The sequence below is a fragment of the Dermacentor silvarum genome, chromosome 11 (genome assembly GCF_013339745.2).
Source record: "Dermacentor silvarum isolate Dsil-2018 chromosome 11, BIME_Dsil_1.4, whole genome shotgun sequence".
Taxonomy (NCBI): Eukaryota; Metazoa; Arthropoda; class Arachnida; order Ixodida; family Ixodidae; genus Dermacentor; species Dermacentor silvarum.
Window position 1 is genome coordinate 3516791 of NC_051164.1, and position 14949 is coordinate 3531739.

Sequence of the window (14949 nt, forward strand, 5' to 3'; positions counted from 1 at the left end):
GAGTTCCGCATAACGCACCGAAGCAGGGCATTCGTGTCTGTTCGTGAGAACGTGATGTTTACTTCTGGCGCATTATTTACAGCTATTTTAGCTTCAGCGTCTGCACTGTCGATTCAAAATTTCAGTGTCGATTTCAGTGTGGTCCCAAAGTTATGTATATTCCAATAGGCGAAAACGCCCGGTAATTCGAACATACCGCGCTCCGACAATGCTCTCAGCAGCGTGCCAAATCACGCGCGTCGGCGTCTCCGACCAGCATTGTTGTGACCCCTCCATAGATCAGAAGCACAGGAGAGACCCCTCAACGCCGCACGCTAAAAAAAAAGAAAAGAAAGCAGTGGAAATTTCACCCTCTCTCACATGGAATGGTCGCCGTTTCTGCGTCACGCAGAAACGGTGATGTTGAAGAATGTTTACGAATTTTAATAATTTGTACCGATTGGATCAATACATTCTTTTTACCAGACCCAGTCTCATTGCTTTACAGACAAACTTTGTAGATAGCCATAGTGAACTAAATTTCTCTGTAAACAGGTCATTGAAATTGGTTTGGTAGGTGCCAAACAAAAGAATTCTCCATTTTAAGTACTGTTTAGATATAGAGTTTCGAGTTTCAAGCTTAGCCTAAAGAACTTGAAAAGCACATCAGGAGGATGGGGAACTATGCCCTAATCCAGCACAACAGTGGAAGATTGGGTTCCAATATGATGCCTGGGACTGAAACTGTAAGTTGCAGTATCACAGTGTATACTACCAATAAGAAAAGCTGTCATAAATTCACTGTATCAGTTGCCCTCCGTATGAACTCAGTACAAAACCTGTGACACTGAAAAGGCTGCCAGTATGACGAGATATTTTGAGGTGTATTGTTCCAACTTCTGAAGATCAGTTTACAGGATACCATGTTAATAGCCTATTTGCGACACAGGAGGTAGGCTCGCAGATGAAAAGAAAATGCACCAATACTACAGAATATTAGAAAATTGCAGCCAACGTCAATGAACAACAACGAAGCATATTAATCACTGATGTCTCCAAGCAGCGGATCCTTGAAGTTGGTAGTCCTAGGCAAACTCTTTCTTGTGGCAGGCTGGCTACCTTTCTTCTCCATCGTACTGACAGTTGCTGGCTTGGAGCTGAAAATGTCATCTGAAAAGAGCAACACATCAATAGTTGACACCTGACCACATGCATTTCTCCCCCATCAACCACCTGTGAGTGCAACAGAACACCACTGCAGTGGGTATTGTTGTTCCCTCGGTTGGATAGCAAAAATAAAAGTGAAGGAATGCCTGTACAGCCCAATGGTAACATCACCATCAGTCTTATGTCCACTGGGCAGAACGAAGGCGTCTCCCTGCGATCTCCAATTACCCCCGTCTTGCAAATTTCCTTATTTCATCACCCCTTCCTCTGGCACCCATTCTGCAACTCATTACATGGCCTGCCCAGCTCCATTTTTTCCGCTTAATGTCAACTAGAATATCCCCGTTTCCTCCCCGATCCACACTGCTGCTCTCTTCCTGTCTCTTAATGTTACGCCTAAGATTTTTCATTCCATCGCTCACGGCGTGGTCCTTGACTTGTTCTCGGGTGTCTTTGTTAACCTCCAAGTTTCTGCCCCAAATGTTAGCACCGGTAGAATGCAGTGCTTGTACATTTTTCTTTTCAATGATAGTGGTAAGCTCCCAGTCAGGATTTGGTGATGCCAGCCCAATGCACTCCAACCCATTTTTATTCTTCTGTAAATTTCCTTGTCATGATCAGAGTGCCCTGTGAGTAACTGATCTAGATCTCCTTTTCTGACCCCTTTCTTGATCAGTAACTTTCTGCTTTTCTTGTGGAGAACCAAGGTAGCTGTGAAATCTTGGTGGATATCTCTAAAGATATTCACATATGCCACCTGTACTCCTTGATTACACAATGCCTCTATGATTGCTGGTATCTCTAGTGAATCAAATGCCCTAATTTTCGTAATCTATGAACGCCACATAGAGAGGTTGATTGTACTCTGCAGATTTCTCAATTAACCGATTGATGACATGAATGTAATCCATTGTAGAATATCCCTTCCTAAAGCCAGCCTGGTCTCTTGATTTACTCAAGTCGTGTTGCCCTGATTCTATTGGAAATTATGTTGATAAATAGTTTATACAACACTGAAAGCAAGCTGATGGGCCTACAGTTCTTCAATTCTTTAATCTCTCCCTTCTAATGGATTAGTATACTATGGCATTCTTCCATCTCTCTGTTACACTTGAAGTCGTGAGGCATTTCATATAAAGAACCGCAAGCTTTTCAAGCATGATATTGTCACGTTGCAGTGACGGGCAAGAACACGGTAGCAAAACTGTGCATGACGAAACTCTTTACTGAGTGAACTTGCGCCCCCCTAAAGGTAAGTGACATTCAAAGCACAACGACAGCAGTCGGTGATCGTCGAAAGTTTGATCTGCAGGTCAAGAGCGTCATGGCTCGTCGCAGGTTCCAGCGTAATCGCTGGTGCCCGCGTGTCTTCCAGAAAGTACTACACAATTTTCATCGCACACACAATCAAATTACACAAGGTTCGGTAACAACAACCAATGGATAGAACAATCAATAACATTCGAGAAACTTGTGATACATGCAGGCATGCATGTCCTGTGCTGAGCGATAACCTTTAACATTAGTTAGCCGGTGAAAAGTGGGACTGAAGAAAGATAAAGAAGTATGCAGGTCGATATCTCCTCCATCTTAGATTAAATCGACTGTTATCCATCTTTTCCTTCCCCGGGTCATGTTGCGTAAGGCCGCACACCAGGAGTGATCGGCAAGGAAGGAAAGACCTGTGCACGTTGGCTTGTCTACCTTGCATATCACTCCCTCTTGTTCAAGCTTCTGAAGCTTTGCCTTAACAACTTCTCTGAGTGGAATAGCAATGCGCCGTGGCACGCTCAGGGAATACAGAACTGTATCCGGTTGAAGGCGTATCTTGTACGTACTCTTGTGAAAGAGTGCCGAGTCCTTTGAACAGAGTATTGGACGGCTTGGCAGAGACCTTGTCTACAAACTTGACAACTCCCAGAGCTTCCAGTGTCGGAAAGCCCAATAACAGCACCGAGAGGGCCTTGACGACATACAAGCGTTGAGAAATGGACTTGCCTTTCCATAGCAATGTCGCTGTGAAGGATCGCAGGACATTGAGTGGCAGCTTGCCTGGTCCCAAGAGGATGCCGTAAACTCTGTCGAGGGCTTGTGGGAGGTATGGGAAGGTATCCGGAACGGCAGAAACCTCTGCACAAAAATCGACTTTGAAGACTTCCGTGTAGTTGTCAACGGTGATTTCAACATCCTTGGTGTTGCCTGAGCTGTGAATGGTATCCAGCTAGATTGTGGACACCTTCGCCTGTCTTGCTTTCTGAGCACGACAAACATGCGCAAAATGGCCTTTTTTCTTGCAGTAGTTGCACTGCGAGTTGCGCGCTGGGCACTCAGAGTGGGTATGTGGGGCACCTGCGACCACAGAAATCGCACGATTTCTGGCTAATGAAGGGCTGGCGTCACCTCGGCGTGTCTGTCACGCCTCGGCTGGAACCGATAGTGCTTGGCCACGTAGAGATTCAGTGCACCTTGAACGTGCCCCAAGCTTCACGTTTTTCGGCGCCTTTCACTGCCTTGCTTCAATGTATGCCTCCTTGAGGCTCAGCTGAGGGTTCCTGCAGAGCTTATTGGTTAGCGAGGGATCCTGCAGTCGTGGACAAGTTGTTTTTCGACTTGAGCAGAAGCGTAGTTGCACCTTTTACACAGTTCACAGAGTTCCGCATAGTAGCTGCCCTCGGTTTCACCCGGTTGCTGGACTCATCTATGAAACTGCGCTGACTCATAAATTTCCTTGACGGGATGGGCGAAATGTGCCAAGAACTTATTGAATATGACCGAGTCGTTCAGAGATGTGTCTGGACCGAAAGTCGCAAGAAGTGGCCGAGCTTCTGGGTCCATGCAATACAGCAGAGCCCGAACCACAGCGCATGGTGAAGGCCTGAAGCGAACGCGTAGTCCCCACATAGGTTTAACTAGGTCGACCAGGAACCGCCATTTTCGAAGTCAAACCGATCAGGCTGGCGCAAGGAAAGACCGGCCCATGATGCAGTCGATGGTGCCGGCGCAGCAGCCGGTTGCAACGAATCAGTCCGCGGAGCGGCTGTTAGCAACAAATCCTTCTCCAAGGACTAATAGCTGCTGAGTGTAGTGGCTACGACATTTAGGCAATAGTATGCCAGCCGCAAACTGTCGGATGCAGAGATGCATTACCACTCAAACGAGCGGAGTGCTTGGCTTAGTTTGGAGTGTCGATGACAAGTTCACACTACCTGTTTGGCTGAAAGTTTAGGGTCATGACAGATGACGCAGCTATCACTTGGATGTTTTCAAAGCAACACCTAAAAGACAAGTTCACCTGGTGGATTATAAGGGTACAAGAATATAACTACAGCGTGTGACACTACCCTAGGGTTCTTAATCAAGTTGCTGACGCTTTGTCGTGAAATCCTAGAGGCGATGACCTCCATAGAAACAGCGAGGGCTGGATACCGTTTTCTCAGCAGGACGCATCCAAGGCACAACAGGAGGTCTATGATTTGGCAAATATTACTTGTGGTCATAGGACACATATTGATTTGGCTTGTGGTCATAGGACACAATCCTAAATTTTTCAAGCATGAAGGAGTGTTATACCGCCGTTTCAATGGCAGAAAAACCAGCAAGAGGAGCAGCATTTAATACACATTCCCCTCTCACTGTGTTCGCAAATTTTGCATCCTGTACAGAATACACCAGAGGGCGGACACATCGGTCAGCAAGCCACGTTACAACCGGTCGAAGAATGGTCATGGCCTCTGTCATGGTCCCAGACGACAAAGGGGACCATGACAGAGGACGAAAGAACCATTTCACTGTTCAACCATCGCGACTTAAGAAGAGAATTCGTCACACGTCAGAATGAGAGGATGGTGATGCGATTCGCACCAGTCTACCATGCAGTGCGGCCAAGTGTAAAGAAGCAGAAGGTCTGAACTGGGCAGGGAGGAGGAGGCAGAAGTAAAACAATATAGACATGTATTATAAGAGAGAGAAGCAATGCCTCCTGACCCCTGGAGCACCTCCTCTACTTCCTTTACATATACATTTATATAGAGCATCATCAGCCTATATATCTGATCCACATCAGAGAGCAAACAGGGATAATAGGAAGAAATGGAGCTGGGCAGGCCATGTAATGCGTAGGATGGATAACCGGTGAACCATTAGAGTTACAGAGCATATATATGCTATATATATGCACAGTTACCAATTTTCGCTGACCCAAAGAAACATTGCAATGTCATCTTGACATGACAATTCATAAATACTAATTAAGCAAACTAAATGCACTTTGCAGGAATAAAGCACCTAAAAGTGGAGTGACAACTGTTTCTACGTTGCAGCAGGGTGTCTACTAAGTTGACATTTTCAGATTCCCTGAGTTTTCCAGGTTTTCCCTGAGTGATCTTGCTAAATTCCCTGAGTTAAACGGAACTTTGTTTTACATCAAGATGGGCTGACACCATGTTGCCTGATGGTTTCACTCTTTAGTAAGCATGTTAAAAAAAATGTTGCAGTTTCACCCGAAAGGCGAAGCATCAATTGCGAGAGCACATTAGTAGAGAGCTATACGGAGTAAGGATAGTAGTTTTATCAGCTGTATAAACTTGGACATGCAGCAGCCCCAGCAATGCACCCGACTGTTGTCGACGCCGTCGGCGTTTTGCCCGCATTCGCACCGAACGCACACGGCGTTGGTGACTGTTGCCTGTGCCTCTGGGGGCGGCTCGGAAGTTTTCGACGAGATCAGAACGGGACACTCGTCGAGCAGCGTCCGTCCGAAGTCTTTACCACCTTCACGCCTCACCACATTTTTATATAAATACGCATTTGGTGCCGCAGCTAAATGTCGCCTCCCCTCCCTCCCTCCCTCTATTACCGCAACTTTCGTTCCCTTTCAATAAAATTACAGCTATTTTTTAGGGATGGGCGAATAGTGGATTTGAGGTTCGAAGTGAATTCAAATTTAAGCGAACAGTGATTTGGTCAAATAATTTCGAATTTCACGGGATTGAAAAAAAGAATGTCCGAATTATCAGGGTGTCCAGAAAACAATAAGCAAATGCATACTACGTCAGCACGATTTTATTAGTGTAATGGATGAGCAAATCCTTTCGCTATTTAGCACAAAGGCAGTGCGGAAGCTGCAATTCTCGTTATCTCGTGACTGATTGGCTCTCGCAGCGGCGATCGAGGCCTCGCGACTTCCTTCACAGCCCAGCCGCGGTGCGCGCCATCATTTTCGACACGCTTTGCACTACCGCGCGCACATCCCGATTATTTTTTCGCCAGTAAGCTGAACGCCAATGGATTACACGTCCATCGCGATGCAGCCGGTGCGCTTCATCCTTGACAGCTTTGCACCGGGTCAAACCGAAACAACTGTTTGTCGCAACCGCGGCCGCTATCGACGCGATTATGAACGGCAACTTTGCAGGGCTTAAGGGTACGGCCACGCTAGCGGCAAGAACGCCCGCGTCATGCTGTGAGCGGCAACGCATCATGACGCGCGCGGCAAAAGCGGCAAGAATCGGGGGGTTTTACGGCTTGCCGAGGGTGCCGAGAGCGACGAGGGTGATGTCACGGAGCCAATGGCAACCGGACCTCCGCCGCTCCGCGCCGGGTTATCATTCGACGATTATATAAATATATAATCGTCGTCTCTCGTCGCGGTTATCTCTCGCGGTTCTATAGAGGGATTTCTGGACGCTGTCCGATCGCACCCTTTTCGCTCACGGTGATTCCGCGTTCCGAGAGCGCGCGAGATCATATCGCGCTGCCGCGCGGCGAGACGCGATTGCCCCGGTGGACTTCGCGGCAAGGCGCTGACGCGCGGTAACTTGCCGCTAGCGTGGCCGTACCCGGCCGACGCACGCACCGAGTCAGAACTAAACTACCGTTCGCTGCAACAACTTCAGATGAAATCGCGGTCGCTCTCTATGCGATCATGGATGACCACTACGTAGCTCTTTAGGCACGCGGCCTACGTGCGTATTGAGTCAAAACGAAACTAAACAGCTATCAACGCGATGATGGGCGGCGACTATGAAATCCCGCGCCCAACGCGTTGTTATGTGCGGCGATAAACGCAATAAAGGCACAAATACATAGAGTTTCTCACTATAACACTTTCTAGTGTGAAACTCTATGCACAAATAGGCACGAAGCGTTCCGTCGTTGCTGTCATTCACGTACGATTTCCGCTGCTGACTATGGCCATGCGGACTCCGCCGCTTCATTTCGGCTGTGCACTAGCGCCGTTTCTGCTCTTCTGCGCCGCACATTTCAGGCTCTTTAATGCAAAATCGAATAGCCTTCAAGATTTATGGTTGATGTATGGCAGCCGTGACGTAAAGCATAGCCTCCAAGATGTTCCAAGATGTGTACCGGCCGTTCATGGCTTCTGGCTGCCTATTCGGGAGCGCCGAATAATTCGAAAATATCGAATACCTGAATTAGAATCGAAGCGAATAACGAATATAGAATTATTCGATCGAATATTCGACAATACGGTATATTCGCCCATCCCTACAGTAATTTTCCCTGATAGAGGCACAAATTCCCTGAGTTTTCCCTGAGTTTTTCCAGAATATTCAAAATCCCTGAGAATTCCCTGTTTTCCCGGTTGGTAGACACCCTGTGCAGTAACTGCAACACAGAAATTAGTCATGCCAAGGTTACAGTATCTCTGATAATTATAACGTGAAAAATACAAACCAGTGTCATCGCTGAACAATGTATTCCGCTTTGCTTGAGAAGACAATGCAGAGGTGCCAGATTTTCCAGGCTTAGAGGCAAAAATGTCATCATCATCATCATCATTGTCGTCAAAGATGCTATTGGAAGCCTTTTTTGGTGTCTCCTGTGGTGGAGCCTGGGCATCCTGCATTCATTCAGCTATTTATTATGCTGAAATAAAACTGGCACGGCTACACAAGGACGACGACAAAATGCGTATTTGGACCAGTTTACCTATAGAGAATATAAATTATTTTATACACGTTGCCAAAGCTCAATGGCAGGAAGGGCAGAGACAAACGTATCACAAGAAAAATGAGTCGATACACAAGGAATTGTCCGCAATGTTATTTGCACTTAATCGCACGAAGCAAATAGTAAAGACCGTAGTAATAATGTATGAAACAGTAATACAGGACACAATGAACATGTTATGCAAACATTTTCATCCGACCTTGCTCTGCCTCAATGAATGAATGAATGTGTGTTTTTTAGTGCCGCAAGGGCCAAGTACGGCCAAAGAGCGTCATGCCAGTGTTAGTGAGTTCGCAGTGGAGTGATGAACTCCGAGAAGTAGATGTGACGTGGCTGTAAAGGGGCCTAAAAGAAAGTCACTGTAAAGTGCGTAAAATCTACACGTAATAAGATTATGGTAATGTACTGTTAACAAGAAAAAACATTGCGAAAGAATGATGCGATATACAAAACATGTCAGATGGAAAAAATGGCTAGAAGCACTACTGCCTAACCAGAGCCCTTGAAACACAAGTGCCTGGAGGCATGTGCTATACTAAGCACTATCAGCAGCATCCTCTGGTGAGAGGATGTGCCACGAATTTATCGGACTCATTACATGTAATACAACGTCATTAAAGAAACCTAGGACTGCTTTGGTGTTAAAGCGGTTGTTCACACAAAAAAAAAAAAAACATAATGGGATGGAGAGGGACATGATAGCGGTATGCTATAGGAAAATGTTTCTGTTTCGGCTTCCTGACACTCCAGGACGGTCAGCCTCTCACCAGATCTACCACAGGTTGGTGGTTCATCGCCAGTCAGCAAAAAACTGTGGTGTGTCTTATTCTGAGACGAAGAATAGGACATCAGTTCGTCGTGCTTTGTTGCAGAGGGCCAGAAGCCTAACTGTGGCTTAACCAAGTGAAGCTTATTATTTCTTTTAGCATCCCACAGCGTTGCCGTGGCTTCACAGTTTCTTTCGCAAGAATGGCTTCAAATCTGTTGCAGGAACAGCAACTGTAAGGTTAATAGATGTAGCTGATGTGGCCATTTGGTCTGCTAGCACATTCCCCTCAATGACTCTATGGCCAGGCACCCAGCATATAATGACATGATGGTTAGATATATACGCTCTACATAGAACAGAATAGAGCTCAATGAGTACAGGATCTTTGTGTTTACAGAGTGACTTCAAGGCTTTTACGATGCTTTGGGAGTCTGTAAATATAACTTTTTTGAAGTGTTGATTTCCTTATATTGACACGTGTACTTGTTTATCTTTCACCAGTGACCGCTTTTCATCGGCTAACAAATGCTAAACGTTATCGCTAGGCGCAGGACGTGCCTGCATGTATCGGAAGTTTCTTGAACATTATTAATGCTTGTATCCGTTATCTGTTGTCGCCGACGCTTATGTAATCTGATTGTATGAGCGACACGAATTGTCTAGTACAGTCGAGCCCGACTATATCGAACCCGTTTATATCAAATTATCCCGTATATCGAACAATTTCTAAACACGGTAAATTTACATTGAGAATATATAGCAAAAGTTACTGTTACATCAAACGAAAATAGCAACGACAACCGATATATCAAACTCCATGTGCCTCAAAAGTGCCCCAGCAAGTTGGCTTTCCCTCGCGGTGGTAGGGAAAACTGGCAGCGCCACCCTAAAAAAAGTGGTTTAGACCCGGCTCTGCACGGGCGAACACCCCCCTGCAAAAAATGATCCTGGCCTGCTCGCAGCGCTTACAGCCAATCAGAGGCCGTCAGGCTTTCTCCGAGGCGCGGAGGCGGTACAAGTGAGCGCCATTTTTTCTTTCTTTATGCTTGTGTGCCTGCTGCTGCCTCTTTTCCTCGAGTCCTCATTCAGCGTGGTCCATGCTGGTGGTGTTGCCTGTTGGCGCTCTGTGAACTTTCTTGGCGCGCTGTCGTCATGGCTTGTGCAACGAGGCAGAATTTGCCTCTTTGCACAAGCCATGATAGTCCGTTGCCTACATCCTCTGAAGTGATTAGTGCACTTGCGTTGGTCAGGCGCTATTGCGTGAATATAGAAGGTTGCGGTCTCAGCTGCTCCAACTCGTTGGACAGCGTGGAGGCGTGCGTGCTGTCGCAGGCAGCGAAGTCGTTGAAACAGAAGAAAATCCAGGACTATTTTGTTCCAAAGTAGGGCATGCAAGTAAGCCACCATATTAATAAAGTACTTTCCTTATAGGTATGTGCCTTTGCGTCATCAAATCCTATAGCGGGCCTATATCGAATTATGCCATATATCGAACTAATAAACGTTTTTTGGCGAGTTCGATATACTTGGGTTCGACTGTACTTTCTGGAAGACACGCGGGCACCAGGGATTACTCTGGAACCTTCGATGACACATTTCGCCGCTGATCAGATTTTGACGATCGCCGACTGTATTCGCTGCTATCGTTGTGCTTTGAGTGTAACTTGTCTAATGTGAATACAAGGCAAGAGAGCAGCAGGCAGCGTTGGCAGCGTGTCTCAACCAGAGCAGCTCAGGCAATCTCGAGCTCGCGCCTCCCGGACGACTGGCGATGTGTCTGCAGCGCCGGGTTCCTCTTCACTACAATCACCCCCCATCAGAAAAGGAGCCATCTGGCTCATGGTGAACATAGAATCATTGGGTCGTAATACGGCTTCAGGCGTTGTACGTGGACGGTTTCACGACCAAGACAGCGTTGGTCTGTAGGTGGCATGACAGGCTCGACAATATAGTTCACAGGCGATGTCTGTGCTGCAACACGCTAGGGTCCTTGATATTTGGAGATAAGCTTGGAATGGAGGCCAGCAGGAACAGCAGGAACCCAAAGTCACACAAGGGAGTCCGGAAGAAAGTGACAATGCGGGTGACCATCGTCACGTCGAGATTTATGTTGCCATTGGTCGACGGCTGTAAAGGAACGGGCGAGCTGACGGCATTCCTCGGCACGGCGGGCAGCTTCAGAGATGGTCGTACATTCGGATGAGTCGGGTCTGTACATAAGAATGGTGTCGAGGGTAGTCGAAGGTTCGCGGCCATACAAGAGGAAGAATGGGGAGAAGTTTGTGGTCGCCTGTGGTGCAGTGTTGTAGGCGAACATGATGAATGTCAAAATGAGGTCCCAATCAGTGTGATCAGAGGCGACGTATTTGGAGAGCGTGTCGGCAAGGGTGCGGTTAAATCTTTCCTTCAGATCATTAATTTCAGGATGGCAGGCAGTAGTGGTGCGATGAACGGTGAGACATTAGGCAAGGAGTGCATTTACGACTTCGGAGAGGAAGACGCGTCTTCTATCGCTCAAAAGTTTGCGAGGTGCACCGTGACGGAGAATGAAGTTTTTCAGGAGGAAGGATGCTATATCACGAGCCGTGGCAGCAGGCAGAGCGGCTGTTTCTGCGTATCACATCAAATGCGTACTGCGTATTGCACAAGCAGCAGCTGATTTGGCCTTCGTCGATTCATCTCCGCACACCACTGCAACAGGCAGTGCCAAACCTTCCCAGCACAGCAACGAGAGAGGCAGCTGCATTCTGCAGCAGTTTTGGCTTCTGAGTGTCTGCGGTCAACGACGCTTCGCGCTGGAGCCCCTGAGTGGAACCCCTCAACTGTGCCGTTCGCTCGCGCAGCAAACAAACGGGGCAGCTACACTTCGGCACCGCAACAACTTGGGAGAGCGGCTCAGAAGTTCGGGTTTCAAGCGACGCAGGGTATCCAGCGATTCGAGCCGCCAAGTCACAGTATCACGTGTCAGCGGTGTGGCTGTTTTGGCCACAGTGCACGTTGTGGGGATTGAGGGAGGCGCCGGCGCCATTGCGCGGGCTTCACCTGTTCTACCGTCCCTCCGCCTATGCCCACCCACTCCCAACCGGTTCCAGCGGTGGCGCTCCACATGCGGTGGTTTGCGGTGAGGGCGGGGTGCTGACGTCACTATGCAGCCACGTAAGCTGTTAGTTACTGAGCGTGGCTCTCTTATCTCTGGGACCGGTGCAAGGTACGTACATGCTTTCCTCTCGTCCGCCGACACCTTTGTGACTAGGACTGGAGCTCGCGCACGGTGCCTTTGCCCGTGTGGGGAGCACGTACTTTGTGCTGATCCTTTCCCGACGCTAAGCCGACGAGCGGTGCCTAGTGCTCGCATGAGGTCCTACCATGCCGAGCCGCACTTGCCGAAAGCCCAAGCCAAAGGAGATTGCCTGAGCTCTCGCGAGTTGACCCATTGCTTATTGCCAGAGCAAGTAGAATAGCCGCCAGACTTTTCCTAGCGACGTGTCCCAGCTTGAGCCTGTGCTCTCGCTGCGACGTGCTGTAGGCACCCATTATTGTATTTTCGCCCTTGGTGCAGGATCCCTTTGGATCCCCGCCGCGCGGGCGTTCGTGCAGTGCTGGTGCCGACAGATTCAATAAAAGGTTTCCGTTATCTCAGGGCATTACCGTGTTTTTACGTGCGTAGCTCGGTAGCCCCCTACAGCCTGAGCTCGCGCGAGTGGTGCTGGAGGCGACAGCTGACGCGGCCCTGTGGCTCACTAAGCTCGAACCCATGGTGGTTGGTCTCTTCTTCTTCTTTCTGGGGTTTTACGTGCCAAAACCAGTTCTGATTATGAGGCACGCCGTAGTGGAGGGCTCCGGATTAATTTCGACCACCTGGGGTTCTTTAACGTGCACTACAACGCAAGCACACGGGCATTTTTACATTTCGCCTCCATCGAAATGCGGCCGCCGGGGCTGGGATTCGATCCCGCGACCTCGTGCTCAGCAGCGCAACGCCTTAGCTGACTGAGCCACCCCGACGGGTAAGTGGTGGTTGGTCTTCTGTGAGACACCAAGAACCCACACTGGTGCCCAACGTGGATTCAAAGGCTCGTTAAGCCTTTGTCTGTGCTTAGCCGAGTCAGTGCCGAGCCTTTTTTAGTGCTAGTAGACGCCGCGTTGCTCGATAACGGGGCCAGTGCCTCCCTTGAGCAGCGCACTCCTGCATCCTCGTGTGTAACGACCCCCTGTGGGGACGGCAACGCGAGGCGCTACGTACCAGCTCCCTTTGGAGCAGAAGTGTTGTTTGAGAACGGAGCCAGAGCCCTCTCCGAACATGCACACTGGCACATTCGTCTGCCACGACTCCCTTTGGTATGCCAAGCAGTGCGATGTCGCAGTGCTCCCGATCATCGGCTCCCTCGAGAGTAAACGGAGCGCAGCGCGGGAACGCCCCGGGGCCTTAGCCCTCTCCGACTTTTGCCCTTTGGCTGCTTCTCAATTGAACAGCCAAAACCAGTGGAATGCTGCGGCCACCTGTGGGGATTACAACACGGCGACCACGAATTTCCCTCATCCGCCTCCCTTTAGAGTACATTCGGTGGCGCCCAGTGGCACACCGATCAAGCACGCGCCTGTTCCGTCAACGCTGGCTGCAAGTGGCCTAAGCAATTTACGTATAGCTGCCTCAAGTGGCGGCTTTGAACGACAGCAGGCGAATCCCGCTAGGAGCCCTTTTTGCTCTGGGGATGGCGGCGTGCCGACCGGTATTTCTGTGGAAATTGTACCACTGATGGAGCTGAACGATGGTTTATCCTTGCTCAACCGCGCCGCTAACGCGCCTGCTCCCTTTAGAGCAGGCACACAGACGCTGTTGCATAACACCCCCGAAATGATCCAGGCGCTCTCTGGGGCAGTTAAAAAGCTGTCGGCTGTTCCGAAATGTGCTCACCCCGCTGTACGGTTAGCAGTCCGGACCTACAGCAGATACGGTGATCTGCTCAGTGCCAGGGATTGCTGTTACTCCCGCGCAGGCTACCAGAGAGCTCTGGGTTTGAACGAAAAGGAGGTACTCGGACGCGTTGTCCCTGGTGCACTCACTGATACGGCGGCTAGGTGGTACCGGCTTTCCGGGCACCATGCAACAACCCTCGAGGAGTTCCGCGCGCCATTCCTGCGTGAATTCCTACACGCTGACTATGAGAGTAGGATGCAGCGAGAGATTGGGATACGTACACAGGCTCCTGATGAGTCGCTTCAGGAGTACGTACTGGCTATGGAAGACCTTTTCTTAGTCGCCGAGCCCAATGCCTCAAACGAGGAACGCGTCGAATGGGTGATCAGGCAGGCACATCCGACCTTTTCGGTGTACCTGCACGGCGGCCACTTCCGAAATCTGTAGGAATTGGCAACCGAGGCAAAGCGCATGCAAGGTGACATTATCGCCGCGCGCGCCTATCGCCCACCGCCACGCGCGCCTATCCCCCATTGCGCCCGCCAGCAAGGCCCTTGAGCCAAGCTGCGCGTGGAGAGGGCCTGTGCTCTTTCCCTAACGGCAACAACCCGGCCAAGCTGCCTTTGTGGCTGCAAGCGGGTGTGCTTGGGAGCTTAGCGCACGCGCTCTCGATCCCTACACGCATGGGAGGCGGGCCCTGTGCTGCACCACCACCCGAAATGCATGCGCAGGGACGCTTTTTGATCCAGCACATCGCGGAGGGGGACGCTCGTGATAACAGGCCCTTTGGCGAAGCGGCGAGCTGACCCTGGCTTGGGAAAGAGCTGGCTCCGCCTTGGGAAAGATACCACGGCAGAGTACGCTGTTTTCGCTGCCAACAACGAGGGCACATAGCAAGGGATTACACCGCATTCTGGTCTCCTGTGAGGCTGGGAAACGGGAGCGCAAGTCACTCATGAAAGCAGGAGTGACCGAACCTTTGCTTGTTCCCTAGGCGTACCGAGCAGGTTGTATTGCAGGTGCGCATGCGCCGCTTATTCCGGTACCATTGCCGGCTGCGAATTTTTGGCGCTGCTGGACACGGGCGCAAGCGCTTCGTTGTTCTGCGAACAGGTTTTGTCCTACTTGCAAAAGCACGCAGTCCGCT

At 49.6% G+C, this 14949-nt stretch overlaps 1 protein-coding gene across 4 annotated transcripts in view; it reads right to left on the reverse strand.

Annotated features, from left to right (window-relative positions):
* Positions 1 to 844: 844 nt before the first annotated feature.
* Positions 845 to 14949, reverse strand: part of LOC119432389 (WASH complex subunit 2) — a 545737-nt gene continuing 531632 nt past the window's right edge. For all 4 annotated transcript variants that reach the window (XM_049658605.1, XM_049658606.1, XM_037699556.2 and 1 more), the window contains 2 exons: positions 7840 to 8005; positions 845 to 1149 (listed from right to left, as the gene is read on the reverse strand). In XM_049658605.1, coding sequence (XP_049514562.1) covers positions 1019 to 1149; positions 7840 to 8005 — 297 coding nt within the window. In that variant the 3' untranslated portion in view covers positions 845 to 1018. The remainder of the gene's footprint in view (positions 1150 to 7839; positions 8006 to 14949) is intronic.